The sequence below is a fragment of the Choloepus didactylus genome, chromosome 2 (genome assembly GCF_015220235.1).
Source record: "Choloepus didactylus isolate mChoDid1 chromosome 2, mChoDid1.pri, whole genome shotgun sequence".
NCBI lineage: Eukaryota > Metazoa > Chordata > Mammalia > Pilosa > Megalonychidae > Choloepus > Choloepus didactylus.
In genome coordinates, this window is record NC_051308.1 from 246651264 (window position 1) to 246667112 (window position 15849).

At 70.0% G+C, this 15849-nt stretch overlaps 1 protein-coding gene across 1 annotated transcript; it reads right to left on the reverse strand.

Moving 5' to 3' along the window:
• Positions 1 to 405: 405 nt before the first annotated feature.
• On the reverse strand, positions 406 to 15846 carry LOC119514813 (1-phosphatidylinositol 4,5-bisphosphate phosphodiesterase eta-2-like). The gene is given in 22 exon segments (XM_037810534.1): positions 406 to 515; positions 518 to 649; positions 652 to 851; positions 853 to 1579; positions 3524 to 3806; positions 5984 to 6063; positions 6358 to 6504; positions 6671 to 6755; positions 6865 to 6989; positions 7359 to 7466; positions 7645 to 7827; positions 7953 to 8050; positions 8819 to 8901; positions 9104 to 9196; positions 10472 to 10547; positions 10630 to 10750; positions 10840 to 11043; positions 11157 to 11250; positions 11973 to 12143; positions 13856 to 13986; positions 14148 to 14390; positions 15702 to 15846. Coding segments are annotated over 22 exon segments (3630 nt in total). The 5' UTR covers positions 15838 to 15846.
• Positions 15847 to 15849: the final 3 nt, after the last annotated feature.

A 15849-nucleotide genomic window follows, 5' to 3' on the forward strand; every position in this document is an offset into this window, starting at 1 on the left:
TGTGGACACACACAGGGTCAGGTCAGGGCACACAACACCTACACACAGCCACGGGGCTGAAGGCCCAGGTGAAAGAAATGGAAAAGACTTGCAGTGTAATTTTAATCCCGTCAGTTTTGTCTTTCGAAACGTAAGCATCTCGTTCTGTGTGATTTGAAAGTGCAGTTCAGACCTCGTGTTGGGGTGCTGGCCTTGAGGGCTGAGTTGGGGGCCCCCAGTCAGGCCAGCAGGGTCGGCCTCATCTCCGCAGGAGGGAGTGGGGTGTGGGGGCCCAACCGCGCAGGGCTGGAGCGAGCTGCCCCCAGCAGAGTGGGCTCTCTGTCCCGGGCCGCTGGCGTGAGGGTCTCTGCTCTGGCCCCTGGGGGTGTCCCGGGCCTCTGGCGGGGGCTCTGCTGTGGCCCTCGGTCAGCGCTGGAGCAGGAGGCCGCCGCCGGTGCCAGCCACCTCCACGCGGCCCGCACGGCCCACGGAGCAGGCGTCCTCGGTGGTGCCCCGTTCCTCCTCGGGGGCGCCCGCCGCTGCCGTTCCTGGGCCTGACGGGCACGGCTGGCGATGGCGCGCACGCGGCTCTGGCTACGGGAGGACGGGCGCCGCAGGAAGCCAGCTGCCGCCGCCTCCCCGGCCGGGCCCAGGCTGGTGGGCGATGTGCTGTGCCCGCCTGCCGGGAGCCCGGGAGCCAGCGCAGCTGTCCCGTCAGCGCGTCCCACCGCGGGCCCCCCGGGGCTCCCAGGCTGCGGCCGAGGCTGCGCGGCCTGCTCGCGAAGCGGGGGGCGAAGTCGTCGGCAGTCAGGTCCCCCAGGCTTTTGGACTTGGCGGCCGCGGGGCAGTCCAGGAGGCCCACCAGGGAGAGGCGGCCCCCGGGGCGGCCGCAGGGGCCAGGGCCGCAGTTCATCGGGCGCCAGGGGCCGCCGCCCCACGGCCAGCAGGTTGGGGTTGGACGTGCTCCTGGCCGCCGGGGCCGGGGCCGGGTGGGCAGCCGAGCGGGGCCGTGGGGGCGGGCGGCCGGCCAGGGCCCCCAGGAGGCTCTCGTGGCTGCGGCCCAGGCCCAGGCTGGACAGGGAGAGGTCAATGACGGTGTCGCTGGAGGACATGCTGGAGGATGAGGACACGCTGTCGCGGTGACTGCCTGGCTCAAGCCGCTGCCAGAGCCGGTCGCCACCTGTGGCGTCCGAGTACACGGCGGGGGTCGGGGAGGGCCCGGCCGGAGGCTCCGGGGGCACCTGGCCCTCGCTCTTGATGCTTCCGACCAGGGGCAGGGGGCCCCTGCCGTCCGTCTGGCTATCAGTGGCCCCCTCACACAAACACCCAGGGTCCCCACTGCCACACGCCCACTGCTGGCCGTTGGGGGTGGCCCTGAGCTCCTGCAGACCACAGGTCCTGTGTGGGGAGGGCACAGGGGCTCCCAGAGCGGTCGCTGGGGGGCTCGCCAGCTGGACACTGGGTCCTGCCGAGTGCTGGGGGTCCCCTGGGCCAGGGCTGGTGGGGACGGCTGATGGCAGGGGCCCTGGAGCGGGCTCCTCGGCGGTGGTCTCCAGGCCACACAGGGAGGAACCAGGCCTCTGCATGAAGGGACGGGCGTCTGGGCAGGAGAGGGGGGCACGTGTCAGAGGGGTCCCCCTTGGCACACCCGACATGGGCTCGCTCGGGTCCCCGCTGCCTGTCCCCAGACCCTGCCCTCTGCTGGCTTTAGGGGAGCAGACGGCGACGGTGCTTGGAACTGCCCAGCCATGGGCAGGGTCTGTGGGGTCTCGCTAGCAGGCTAGGCAGGGTCCCCCGGGGCTGGGGACAAGCACAAGGTACGGCGGGCCGCCCTGTTACCTGGCACTCGGCTGCTGTCAGTTCCTAACTCTGGAGGCAGCGTGGGGTGCACAGGACAGAAAGGAGAAAAAGGTCAGCGAGCACAGGGATAGGCCGGCGGAGGTCGGGCCGATGGACAGACTGAGAGCGGGGTGCAGGGACGGACAGGCTCAGCTTCACCTGCTCCGGCCCACGGACCCCTCGGAGCCTGCTTCCACTGTGGCACGCACACCTGCGCCCCAAGAAGGAGCCTCTGGGGTCTCCACTCAGCACATCGCAAACTTGGGGGCCCCAACTTCAGCTGGGGGCTCTGAGCACCCTCGTGTCTCCTGGAGCACTGAGGAGGCTTGCCCCACCTCAGTCTCCCCAGGAGGGACAGTGGCCAGAGAACCAACGGTCCCAGGGGCCGGGGAGCCAGGGGGCTGCAAGCTGCCTGCAGGGCTGGGAAGGGGGTCGGGAGCAGGGGGAGCTGCCGGGTCAGGCGAGGGAGGGAGGTGTGGGCGCAGCAGAGAAAGAGCTTCCCGTCGGCCCCTGCCCCCAGGAGGGTGGGACGCCGGCTGGTGGCAGGAGGCCACACTTTGGCCCGGGACTCGCTAGCCCTGCCCGAGCTCCACTCCCTACTGCTTTCTCTGAGAGCAACAAGCTCGGGGCCCACCCTGGGGCTTCAGGCGCCGGGGCGAGGGCTGGGGGCAGCGGGGGCTGCAGTCAGGACCTGCTGCCCTTCCCAGGCCCTTCAGTGTTACAGAGCATCCCCCCCCACCGCCTCGAGCTTTGATCCTTCAGCCCAAACCACCCTCCAGAAGGACCCAGGCCCTCACAGTTGGTCAGGGGCCCTGGGGGCAGAGAGCGGCCTGGGGGCTGACGGGGCTGGGGTCTGATGGGGGCCTGGTGGAGGTCTGGGAGCTGATGGGGTTGGGTGGGGGACTGGGGGCGGGCAGGACACCAGGGGGTGATGGGGGTTTGATGGAGGTGCTGGGGGCCCAGGGGGCAGGCTGACGGGGGGTTCTGATGAGGGGCTGGCAGCTGACGGGGGCAGGTGAGAACCGACGGGAGCTGGGAGCAGGAAAGGGGACAGGGACAGAGGGGTTGGGGGTGGGGGGCTGGGGCAGGTGGAGGGCTGCCGGGGGCAGGGGGCTGTCGGGGGCAGGCAGGGCCAGCCGGTGGAGCAGACTCCAACACAGACGTGCAGCACATGGGGGCGGGTGTCCATGGCAGGAAGCGGCAGTGCCAAACTCAGGCCATGCCAGGCGGACGGGGCACTTGGAGGTGCCAGGCATGGCGGACGCTCAGGTCTTACCCGTGGAGAACAAGGAGAATTTACTCCTCATCTCCTCCAGCTTTTGAACGAACAAGGCGTTCATCTCCCGCTGCAGGGCCCCCAGGGGCCAGCGGGGGGCCTCCTCGGGGCCTCCCGGGCTGTCGGGGCTGCTGGAGCCGGATGACCCGGAGCCACCGCCCGAGTGCTGCCGCTGCACCCCGCAGCCCTGGGTGGCCTCTGAGCTCCTCGCGGGTGACACCGGGGTGTGGGGAGTGCCCAGTGCATGCTCCCGGGCCCGGGGCTGCTGGCTGATGGCCAGGCCGGGGCTGGGTGGCCGCCCCATGTGCAAGCCCTCGGGGTCCGCACCGGCGCACGAGCCCACCACGCACTTCATGCACGTGGCGGCCACCCCAGCGGGCCCGGGGGCCTCGGGGGCCCGTGGGGGTGGGCCCGGGGTCAGCGCCTTACCTCGGAGGCTGCTGCCGCCGGGGCCCTCCTGGGGTGGGGCCTCGGGGCCAGGGGCCTGCACGTCGTCAGCCTCCCCCTGGGAGCCCAGGTGCTGCGAGCCGGCCAGCTCGGGGAAGCCTGGGCAGCTGGGCTTCGGGGTCTTGGTGGGAGCGCTGGCCGTGCGCCGCAGGAGCCGCTGGCTAACGGAGGGCCGGCCCGGGTGCCGCCCAGCAGCATGACTGTCCAGCGAGCCGGGCTTTGGGCCTCGGAGGAACAGGCCTTTTAGGCCCAGGGCCTGCTTGGCCTGCAAGAGAGAGCACGGTCACGGCCGGCCCTACGGCACCTGCCAGCCCCGGGACAGGGCGCCAGTGCTGCCCGTCCTGGCCGAGGCAGGGGCTGGCGGCTCGGGCACAGGGCTGCGGGGCCGGTGGGGCCCGACCAGGGTTCTCCCAGGCCGAGCCCTCGTACCTACACTGGCACCCGCCCATGTGCCCTGCCTTGGAGGTCCCGACTGGGCAGCTGACCCCGGGGGCAGTGGGCGCAACCTGGCTCCATGGCTCCCGCCTGGGTGCCCACAGGCCGGCGTCGCCCCTGCCCCCATGTGCCCCTTCCCCTGGGGAAGCTCCTGCTCCCTGGGGGGCTGCCTCCTCCAGGAAGCCTTCCTGGATTCCTAGCAGCCTTTCGCCACCTTGCCTGGCTCTGCAGAGACCCCCTCAGGCCGGTCCTGGCTCTGGGGACTCAGGCGTCTGCACTCCCCAGCTGCCAACGCCAGGCCACGGTGGCCTTCCTGGACAGCAGGGCCCGGGAAGTCGGCCTCTACCACTGGGGGTCCGGTCAGGGCGGGCAAGGAGAGGCCCAGGAGCCACACCGCACTCCCAGAGCCAGCTGCCCGAGACCCCAACGCTCCCCCACCCCTGTGCCGGGCCGTGCTGGTGCATGGAGCAGCCCTGGGCCCTGGCAGGCAGTGGCTTCTCGGCAGAGGCGCTCAAGTGACCGCACTTGAATCAGCTGCCTGATTCAAGATCCCAAATCCAGTGCAATTTGGTCAGTGGGCTGGGAAGCCGTTCAGAAGAAGATCCAGAACTCGGCTCGGAGTGCCTGGTCCCCGGGACATGCCCGGCAGATGGGGGAGGTGGGGGCAGAGGCAGAGATGGAGGGGAGGCAAGGGGGGCACCAGAAAGGGGAATGGGGGGGGAGAGGAGGTGGGGGAGGGGCTACCAAAAATTGGGGGACAGAATAGGGAGAGAGGGAAAAGGAGGAGAGCATGGTGGGGGCACAGAGAGTCAGAAGCGAGGGGAAGAGGCAGGAGGAGGGGGTTACAGGGGGGAGGGGAAGGGGAGAGGAGGCGTGGAGGGGGCTGCAGAGGGGGAGGGGAGAGGGAGGAGCACGGGGGTCGCAGAGGGGAGGTGCAGAGAGGGAGGGGGTTTCGAGAGCTCACAGAGAAAGGAGCGGGGCCAGGGCGCAGGGCAAGGCAGAAGAGCCAGGGGACTGCGCAGCGGGACGAGGGGGCGCGGGGCAGGCCCAGCTGGGGTCCTGGATCTGCTTCCTAAATGCGGCTCTGGCGGCGGATGGCCCCGCGGAACCCAGGACCCCCGGAACAGCCATGTCACGTGAGCTGACAGTTTCCAAAATGCTACCAGGAGGCACGGATGCTAGTGGGGGGCCGTCCGGCATGCAGGTGGGGGCGGGCCGCCCCCGGGTACCTGCGCGGGCACTAACAGGGCTGTGCTTCTAGGGGTGGAGTTGGGACAGAGAGACCACTGCAAGACCAAAGAGACAGAGGCAGGCAGGTGAGACGGCGACACGGCAGAGCAGGCGGACGCACGGCACACGCACGGCACACATGGCACACACATGGCACACGCACGGCACACATGTGGCACACACACGGAGAGCTGGGTCCGACCAGCACCTCTGGCCCCACGGCGTGCAGCAGGAGACACAGGAGGGTCCCACACTCGCCCGTACGCCGGACCCGTCAGCCCCCGAGGGTGGGCCAGGCCCACAGGGGAGCAGCCTGGGGTGGGGGAGGGGCTGGGCCTGCCCTGCGGTTTGGGAAAGTCAGACCCGGGCGCCCACCCTGGGAGGCTGCCCTGCCCTGCCTGGCCGGCCGGGGCCAGGGGACACCCAGGAAGCCACCTGCAGAGGGGGGCACAGACCAGGCAGCACCGAGGAGCTGATGGGTGGGGAGGGGGCTGGGTGCCCGGGGAGCGCCAGGGCACTGCGTCTCCTGCGGGGAAGGCCCAGGCTGGGGGCCACTGTGGGAGGGTGGCACAAGAGCACAGGGAGGACGGGCGGGGGCACCTCAGGCCCACAGCTGTCCCTGAGTCAGAGATCAGGCGGGCAGGTGCGGATTGCAACCCCCACCCCACGTCCGGAGGCCCAGGGAGGGGACCACCAGGCCTCCCCGCCCCGCGGTGGCACTGGGGCATGGCTGGGGCCCGGGCCACGGCCATATGTGGTCCCGCAGGTGGCACTCACCTTACCACTGACATCACTGACAGCCACGTGGACGAAGATGGAGGCCTCCTCCATGCCCTCCAGGTACACGTGCCGGTAGCCTGCAACAGCCGGGGGTCGCCGGCGGTCGCTGGGCCCCACCTGCCCCCCACCCTCACCTGCCTCCCACCAAAGACAACCTGCGAGCCCGGCCCGGGGCCACCCCCTCCACCACCCCCGGGAAGTCTGCCAGGGCCTCTCCTGGCTAGGGTCCTCGCCTGAGCCGCCCTCCCTGGGTCCGCAAGGTGCCCGTGGCCTCAGCTGCGCCTCCTCCAACCCCCTCAGACCCCTGGAAGCCCGGCCCACAGCAGGCAAAGGACTTGCGGGTGGCAGCAACACCCACCCCCGCTGCCCACCTGGCATCAGGCTGCTGAAGGCCAGCGTCCTCTGGCCGATGAAGTCCCGCCCGATGGGGTCGTGGTCCCACACCAGGAAGCGGACCAGCGCCATCTCGGGCACGTGCACGACGAACACCAGGGTCTCCTCCCACATGGGGTTGAACCCTGGGGGCCCAGGGAGACGGCGTCACCCCCCCGGGGCCACCACCAGCAGACGGAGGAGCCGGGCACGCGGAGGGGCCTGGCCCCCTTCCCCACCCCCGGGGAGCCGTGTGGGACCCGCAAGGTGCAGGCAGCTGGGGGCCCAGGGCCACCGCCCGCCCGCCCTCACCGTTGTCGTCCACCACCCGGGTCTGCTCCCTGTTGCAGTCCACGGGGAGCCCGATGACCTCCACCTCCACGAAGGGGTCGATGATCTGGGGACAAGGGCAGCACAGGTGGCTGGTGGGGGCCAGGCAGGACCTGGCCCCCTCCCCGGCTGCGGGGCCCCCGCTCAGCCCAGCCACCCCAGGGCCGCCCTCCTACCTCACCCCGGTCCCCCAGCACCGAGTCCCGCGGCTTGGGGAGCTGCTGGCCACTGATGATGCGGATCACCAGCTGCTTCTTGAGCTGCCCGGGCAGGGGGTCCTCGGAGTTGGGGTTGAAGATGCCTGGGGTGGGGGGAGCGTCCATATATGGGGCCGAGCATGGCACGGCCTGCACCAGGCTCCACCTGAGCCCCATGTGGGCACCTGGCTGACTACAGCCACCTCCTCCCGTTTACCAATGGGGAGTCCAGGTCAGGGGTCAGGGGTCAGGGGTCAGAGTGGGGGGTGGCTGTGGGCAGGCTGCTGAGCCCACGTGCTGACTGGGAATCTTTGGCCTTCAAGGCCACCCTGTGGCATGGGGTCCCCCACCCCACCCCTCCTACCGGCGACCTGCAAGCAGCCTGAGACCCCTCCTGCTGGCACCGGTCCCATGAGCCCCTGCTGGGGGCCCGGGGCAGGGCAGGGGCTCCCCAGCCCCCCTTGCAGCCTCACCCTGGCACAAGCACGGGGGCTTGAGCACGTAGCCGCAGTTGCCGTTGGTGCTGAACTTGGCGCGGTTCAGCTGCAGCACCCGCCCCTCCGACTGGTAGTTCAGGGCGACTGGGGGGCAGGAGGGGCCCGGCCGTGGTCAGCAAGTCCCTCCGCCGGCCCCTGCCCGCCCGGGACCCCGGGGCCGCCTCCCAGGTGCCGGGACCCTGCAGCCTGGCCTGGCCCAGCCCCCTCCCCACAGCATGGGGGCCTCCGCGTGCCGGGCACTGGCCCCCTCCCCGGCACCCACCCATCTGGCAGCCGGCGTTCCAGAAGGGCTGCGGGTTGTAGTTGCTGGAGTCGACGCGGTAGGAGGAGGGGTAGATGCGGGACAGCTGGCGCTGGTTAAAGCGCAGGTACCGGGGCGCCTTCTGCTGCAGGATCTGCTGGGCCCGCGTCTCGCTGAAGGACGATACCTGCCAGCTGGTGGTTGCTGCGCGGGCCAGGCGGGCCTCAGAGGCGGGCAGGGGTCTGCTGCCAGCCCCTGCACCTGCCCCATGACCCCAGCCCCCCCCAGACCCCGTGCCTGCCCCACTTCCCCAGCCCGTCCTTGCTCACCCTCAGCCTCCACGTCATGGGTGCCCACCGACTTGGTGTACTTCACCAGGTCCGAGAGGGCCCGAGACAGCTTCATGGTCTTTTTCTGGCGCGTCCCCCTGCAATGGGGGCGGGGGGTGAGGAGCCCCAGGTCAGCATCCTCCCCACTCAGAGCCCAGGGCTGGAGCCAGCAGGTGCGTTAATTCACCCGACAACAGTTCATCTGCCCAGCATGGTGGGTTCCGGGACACTCTAAGATTGGGGCGGGGGGGGGTGGACAAGGGGCCAGGGGAGGACAGGCAAACGGGAGGGATGGGGAATAGGGACAAGGGGGCCCAGGTCTGGGGTGGGGAGACCTGGAGCTCAATGCTGGGCCTGCAGGTGTGAGATGCCACCCAGCCACACAGGTGGAGGTGTGGGCACAGGAGGAGGGGGGCACAGGAAGAGGTGGGGTACATGGGAGGAGGTGGAGGAAACAGGTAGCAGTTAGAGGCCGGGTCTGAAAGCCGCCTGAGCTGGGCTGGCCTGGGAGGGAGGACCCGGCTTGCCTGGGGGCCGTTTAAGGCCGGGCGGACGCAGCCCTCTGGAGGAGGCTGGGGGGCCCTGCGGAGGGGCACGGTCAGCAGGGACACAGCAGTGTGGAGGGCCGGGGTGAAGTGATGCAGGCCCCACCCTCCCCTACAACCCGAGAGTCCCCCAGCCCTGGGGCTTCCCCAGGAACCCCCTTTGGCTCCAACTGCCCCCCCCCAACCCCGTGGCCCCTCACCCTGCTTCCGCTGCTCAGAGGGTCAGGATTGAGGGGCCCAGGGCACGGCTGCACATATCCCCCCAGCCCTGCACTCGGGGCACAGCTCCCCGGACGTGGCCCTCCCGCCCCGGGCACTGACCCTCGGCTCGGGCCTCCTTGGGGGCCTGGGTCCTCGGCCCCCTCCTCCACGCTGGCCGCCTTCTTTAACTTGCCACCTTTTTTCTGTGCAGGAGGCAAGAGGAGCCCATGGCTGTGGGGAGGGCAGAAGGGCGCAGGAAGGGGGTCTGTGCAGCCCCCAGGCCCCTGTCCCCCAGCTGCAGCTCGCTCCCTGAAGCCGGGGGCACTTGAAGGGGCTGCTGGGAGCTGGGCTGGGTGCAGCAGGGGCCCTGGCGGCCGGACGGGGTGCGCAGGGCAGGCGCCTGACCTTGCGTTTGGAGAAGCTGCTCCCGAGGAGCCGGCCGGCCCGGCGGCTGGCCCCGGTGTCCTCCTCGGAGTCGGTGTCCCCCTCAGCAGTGCTCTGGCCCCAGAGGAGAGAGGAGACAACCGGGCTGTGAACCCAGCCCAGAGCCGGGCGGGGAAACCCAGGCGGCCTTCCTGGAAAAGGCGGGACTGCCCGTGCCCGTGAGGGAGGGGGGAGGAGGCATGGAGGAGGGGGAGAGGACCCCACTTGCACCCCACACCCCCAAGGCCAGCGTCCTCCCTGCATCCTGGGCTCCTCTGTGGCCTCCCCAGTCCTGACCACCGGCCTCAGTCTTGGGTCCCAGGCCCCTGGGGAGCGGCTCTCACTGCCCACACCCCAGCAGCTTCCCCAGGGTGTGCTGGGGTGAGAGGTCGAAGATCAGGGCAAGAAGAGCCTTGCTCCCCACCACGCCCAGCTGGGGTGTCCCTGGCCTTGCTTCCCCCTGCACTGCAGGTGTTCTGTGCCCTTCTTGGGCCCCAGCAGCTGGTGTCCCCCATCCAGGTGGTGAGCAAGGGCTCCTCATGTGGGGTTCCAACTGCCCCTGGGGGCACAGAGCCCGGGGTGCCACGGCCACCAGCTTGGGGGAAGAGGGCAGTTGGCCCAGCGGTCTGCCTGCAGGGCGGACCCCCCAAGTCAGGACCCCGAGCAACCTCAGAGAGCCCCTGTGGGCCTCGGACACACAACCCACGCGCTTGAGCTGCCTTCCCCCAAACAGGCGTCTGCGCCCTGCGCCTCCCGGCCACACGCACCCGACTCATCTGAAAACGGAGCATGTCGCGGCCTCTGGCTCCGCTCCAACGCGGCCCGTCAGGTGGAGGGGCCCGGCCAGCTCCTTCACAGCTGCCCCTGGGGTGCGATGGCGTCCTGCCTGCTCCCCCACTGGCCGCTCCAGCTGCCCAACACCCCAGGCACAGCCTCGCCCTCTCGGGGCGCCCAGGCTGCGAGCCCCACCCCGCATTCTTGGACATCTGTCTGTCTCTCCAGCTCCAGCCACAGCAGCCCCCGTGTGGCCCTCAGCTTCTCAGGGGCTCCTGACACACCCCAGGGCCTTCAAACATCACCCCGAGGGCAGCAGGCACACAGGGCCCACTCCTGCTGGGAGCCTTGCTGGGCCCAGAGCTGACGGCCACCCCCAGCGCGGGGAGGCGGCCCTGGTGGCAGAAACTGAATTGGATTCTCTTCCGCGGTGCCCGTGGTCACAGCCGAGTGACAGGCAGCAGATTGAGTCTGGACAGAGCAGCTCCTCGGGGACAATTAGAGCCGGAGTCGCCGCAGCTGTGGAGGACGCCGGATGCCCGGTGCGTGCGGGGAGGGGGCCGCATGCCCACCCACCTGCCCCACGGGGCCTCGGCCGGTCATGCCCTCAGCGCTGGGCGTCCACCCTCCACGAGGCCCCTGAAACTGGCCCCTCACCCAGAAAGGACATGGGGGAGGGGCAGGAAGAGCCGGAGCCTCAAGCCCCCCGCCCAGCTGCCCCCACAGCCCCTCACTCGTTCTTGATGAAGGCATATTTGTTGATGGTTTCGATGACGTCTTTGAAGAGGATCTTGGAGGTCAGGGTGTAGCCGTGGTGCACAATAGGCTCCCCGTCAGGCCCGTCCCAGCAGTCCACTGTGGGCAGACGTCTACGGTCAGCGTGGTCACCAGCATCCTTGGCCCCGCGATGCCGCGAGAAGAGGCCCCCGTCCGACCCGGCTCACCCTCCACGCAGCGGCAGCCGGTCTGCAGCACCCGGGCGTATATGTCCACCCGGGACTGGGACATGAGCTGGTCGCCCACAAGGTAGGTGTTGTGGGAAGAGGCCACGAAATAGTGGCTTAGCGGGCGCGTCATGTCCTGGTGCACGCGGCAGTGCTCGGGGTTGAAGATGTCGCCTGCCGGGCTCCGTGTGTAGTTGGTGAAGCCTGGGGGTCGCATGGGGCAGGCGGGGGGCTCAGCCCTGCTGGGGCCACCCCCACGGTTCAGCTCCTCCCACCACCAGCCTCCGCGACAGCCGGGAGGGCGGCACTCAACTCACCGTCGATGCCCAGCACCCCCCTGCTCCTGTTTTACGGGCAAGGCTCAAACTGCTCGACGATGTCCCGGCAGCTCTCGAGCGTCACACCCGTCATCTGGGCCAGAGCAGGGGCATGGGCCCAGGCTAGCCCATTGCTGCTCTGGGCTAGCCTCAGCAGCTCCCCTGACCCCTCCCCGTGCCACTGCCTCCTGCCTTGGGAGGGACCCTCGCCTGCCCCCCACCCCCCCCCGCCGCGGGCTTCCAGCCGAGGCTGCTCGTTCCCACATCCAGCTCACCGAGCAGGCAGGACCATGAGGCCCCGGGGCAGCCTGCAGGGTGGACAGGCCTCGAGGGATGGCCAGGGCTCCCCGAGTCCAGCCCAGAGGCGGGCGGGCACCAGAGCACTTGCAGGGTGGATTGGGGACAGGGGGCCCCAGGCTCGGGGGGCAGGAGAGCGAGCCAGCCCCACAAGCTAGAACGGAGGGTGTTTAAGGGGCTGTTCTCAAAGTCTGCACCACGGAACCCTATCCCCATGAGATGTTTGACCTCACGGCTGGCCGGGCCCCCCTGGAGGTTCGGGGTGTCCGTGGGCAGGACGGCCACTGCTTCCAAGGCCTCAGGGGAGAAGCACCCACCTTCCCGGCCACTGGGCTGAGCCGCTGGCGGCTGCACCCTTGAACGTTCCGGAATAACTCAAGAAGTGAACTGCACTTGTGCGGTCAGTGGAGGCAGATTTGGGGGCCTCGAGGGCCAGGCCACGGCTCGCAGCCACACCGCGAAAGGGCCCTGAGGCCCAGGGCTCAGAGGTGGGGGTCCCGAGGTGCGATCTCCCCCCACCTTCTGCTCCACCTCCAGGAAGTGCTGCAGGTCGGCCGCGTCCAGGTGGCCCTTGTGGTGGCCGTAGGTCAGCAGGAGCAGGTACAGGTCCCGGCGCGTGGACATCATCTTGTAGAAGGCGCAGAACTCGTCGAAGCCCAGCGTCCCCTGGCGGTCATCTGTGTCGGCTTCCTGCAACCAGGCCTCCAGTTCCCCTCCACGTCCCCGGGGGTCCGCAGGCCTGTCCTCGGCCAACCCCAAAGCGCCAACCCACCGCCCCTCGCCGCTCCCACCACTCCTCACTGGCCCCCCTACTATTCCCACCAAGAAGCCGCTGAGAGACCCCTTAAAACACACTCTGATCCACCCTCCCCTCCGCCTGCCTCCCGTGGTCAGCTGCCACCAAAGCCAGTCCGGTCACCCTCGCTGGGCACCCCCAACCCCCGGCCCCGTGCCACTGCACCCTAACTGGAGCTGGGCTCACGGCAGACGAGCTCAGGGCCCAGTTCTCAGCTGCTGCCCTCCTGGTGCAGGTAGAGGGGCTCACAAAACACCCCAGGAGCTTTTATGGGCTCCCCCAGGGCTGAAGCTCGTGGAGAAAACCCCCAGGTCCCCAGTCAGGGTGCGGCGTCCCGAGATCCCCCTCGGCGAGCCTCCCTGAGGTGATGGCCTGCCCGAGGGAAGGGGCCCGAGCTGGGGACCACACAGGGGGCAGCAGGGGCCGGAGGAAGCAGGGGGCAGAGCACCAGGGGCCCTGGGGCCGTCACCAGCTGGCTTGTCCTCCAAGGGTGGTGGCTGCTCGGGTCTGGGGTCCGGGGCCCCAGGGCCACAAAACCCCCTCCCCTCTGCAGAGCCAGCCCCAAAGCCTAAGCCCTGATCTCTGGCTGCAGGGCAAGGTCTCCCCACAGCCCCCACTGCCTGGGGCTGGTTAGAGGGTCCCCAGCAGATGTCTCCTGGGCCACCCACTCCTCACAGCCCGGAAGAGGCTATGGGGGCCCAGTGCCCATAAAAAGGAGCAAGAGGGGCATGGGTGCTCCAGGGTTTCCAGTCTGTGGGGATCTCCAGGCGAGGCCCAGAGCCTGCACCCTTTCCACACACTCACAGCCGACCCAGTGAGCGGCTTTTCTCTCCTGCCAGCCCGGGGCTGGGTGCCTGGCCCAGCCTCACCCTCGTGGAAGGGCCTGTGGCCCTGAGTGGCCCCGGAGTCCGGGCAGGATGCAGTGTCCCGAGATCCCCCCTTAGTGAGCCGAGGCACCAGTGGGCGGTTTGCAGACGGGACCTGTCGGCCAGGGCTCCCTGCCCAGGCAGGCTTCACCCCACTGGGGCTGTGGGGGAGCCACCCTGCTCGCCCCTCTTCGCTCACACGCAGACCCCCACACGCTCACTGCTGCCAAGCCTAACCGTCCTCCCTGTCCAGCGAGCCACCCGGCTGCCCCTGGGGACGCCACTGGGCTGCGAGTTTGGGGGAGTGGGGTGCTCGGGCCTGCTGTCAAGCTTGCAGAGCCCTCTTACCAGGCTGCCCCAGGATAGCAAGGCCCGAGGGCCGGGCTGGCACCCTCAGCCCATCCCCGCGCTCCCCACCCCACCCCAAACCTGCCGATGTCCCCACCCAGCAGGAAAGAGAGAAACTAATCACAGGCAATGAAGGCCACAGCTAGGCCGAAGGCTGCGTTTCCAAAACTCAGCACCAGGGAGGCCGGGGAGCCGCGGGGCTGGGGGAGGCGGCGGGGGGCCGGCGGGCGCATGGGGGGCCCTGGGACCCCATTGGGGCTGTGGGGGGCCAGGAAAGGGGCAGCTGTGCTCCCTGACCCGGCACCGGGCACCTCCTGACGGGCTGGCAAGGGCAGCCGGGCCGGCCGGGGAGGGGGCAGTGCCTTGGGGCTGGGGGGCTGCGGCCACCGCACCTTGAACATCTGCTTCACCCTCTGCCGCGGCAGGTTCACGTTGAGCTTGTGCAGCAGCTGCAGGACCTCGCCGAGGCTCAGGCTGCCGTCCCCGTTCTTGTCGGCCTCGTCGAACGTCTGCTTCAGCCACTTTGGGGCCGAGTTAGGGCCAACGCGGGGCCGGCCGTGCCGGCCGCGGGGACGGGCAGGAGGGCGTGGGACCCCAGCCCCCACCCCCGCGAGGCCCGGGACCCCCAGCCCGGCCGCACGGCGGAGGGGACGCCGGGTCGGCCCCCCGGCCCCTAAGGATATTGGTCGCGGGTGCGCTGGCGGCGGGCGAGGCTGTCCTCGTCGCTGATGCCCGCCAGGAGAAAGCGCAGGCCGGTGACCCAGGTGCGCGCCTCCTCGCCGCTGGCCGCCACCAGGTCCAGAGACTCGCGGTGGGCACCGTGGTAGATGCTGAAGCAGCAGTTGGGGTCGAAGGTGCTGTCGGGGTAACGCTGGAAGACCCCCGACTGCCGCCCCTCGCTCACCTCCTGGATGGAGTCGATGGAGACTGGGGGCAGGGCACGGGGTCACAGGCGTGCCCAGCCCCAGGCGCCCCCAGGCCCTCTGCCCCCCAATGCCCGGCACCCTCGGGCCCCACCCTGGGCACCACAGATGAGCACCGGACGAGGGGCTGGTCCCCACCCTGCCCTGCCTCCCGGGGACCACGGGGCGTTTCCCCATCCGAGCAGCGAGGGGCCCCCTCTGCTCCCAGCGCCACCGCAGCCTCCTGACCTCAGCCCCCCACGACACAGGGCCCAGTCTGCCCGCTCCAGCCCCCCTGCTTGGTGCATCAGGCAGGGAGGGGCCTATGGACCCCCGGACTAGGGAGGTGAGCTCCAAGCCCCAACTCTGCTCCCCATATACAGGGCCTGGGGGGCCTGCAGCCGCCTCACCACCCTGGGGTGGAGGTGGGGGGGAGCAGGGGGCTGGAACAGCCCTGTTTCCCCTCGTGTCCCCCGAGTCCCAGCCTCCAGGCCCCCACTCTCCTGCCCCTTCCCCAGAAGCCCCCCTGACCCCCCAGCCACCCCTCTCCTGCCCTCGCCGTATTCCGCACGGCCTCAGCACGACTTGAAGTTTCGCTGTTATCGTGTGGCCCGGCGCGCCCCGGGGACGTCAGCTCTGCCTCTGCCATGTTCCCACGGGACCCCAGCCCCAGGGCCGGCCTTGGCACAGAGCTAAGGGACCCCGGCTCCTCCCTGCTGTCCCCCACACAGGGTGCCCTCCACAGCTCCCCGACACTCTCTCCCGGGGCCCCGTGGCGGTGGTGGCAGAACCCTTGGCAACGGCTGGCCGAGGCCCCGCCCTGGGGACACCTGGGTCCCACCCTGGTTGGCAGTGCCAGAGAAGGTTCTGGAAAGTCTCTCCTGGCCCACAAGGACTCATGGGAGCTCTTCCTGACCCCTGGAACCACAACCCTGACCCCACACCTTCTGTGCCTGCATAAATCGGCTTCCACCTCCTCACTGTGGGTGCCCCCAGCCTCCACGTCCCCATTCAGGGTGCTGCCCCACATTCCGGGCCCACATGGCACCAGGTTCCTGCCCTCGGTGTCCTCAGCTGTGGACCCCCTCCCCGCACTCTGCCCGGGGCTGGGCATGGGGGCTGCTCCGTCTCCCCGAGGCCCAGATGACTGGCCTGATGCCAGCGGGCAGCCCTGAGGTCCAGAGGTCACTGCCAAGGCCCAGGAGCCTGTTTCCGCCCCAAGCCCCCCAGAGGAAGCCAGGGGGCTGGCCCCTCTGTCCCTTGGCTGCTTGGCAGTCCAGCAGCTGCACAGGACGGGGGTCCTCCCCAGGCCCCCGGCCCCCCAGGCCCCGCTCACTCTTGGCCCGCTCGCTCTTGCGGGACGGCCGCCAGCGGATGCAGGAGCGGTGCTCGTCCAGGAGGTAGAAGCGGGGCAGCCCCTTGGACGAGCCGCGGAGCTTCAGCAGCTGCGTCCCGGCCTGCATGGCGGCCATGCACCGCTCCAC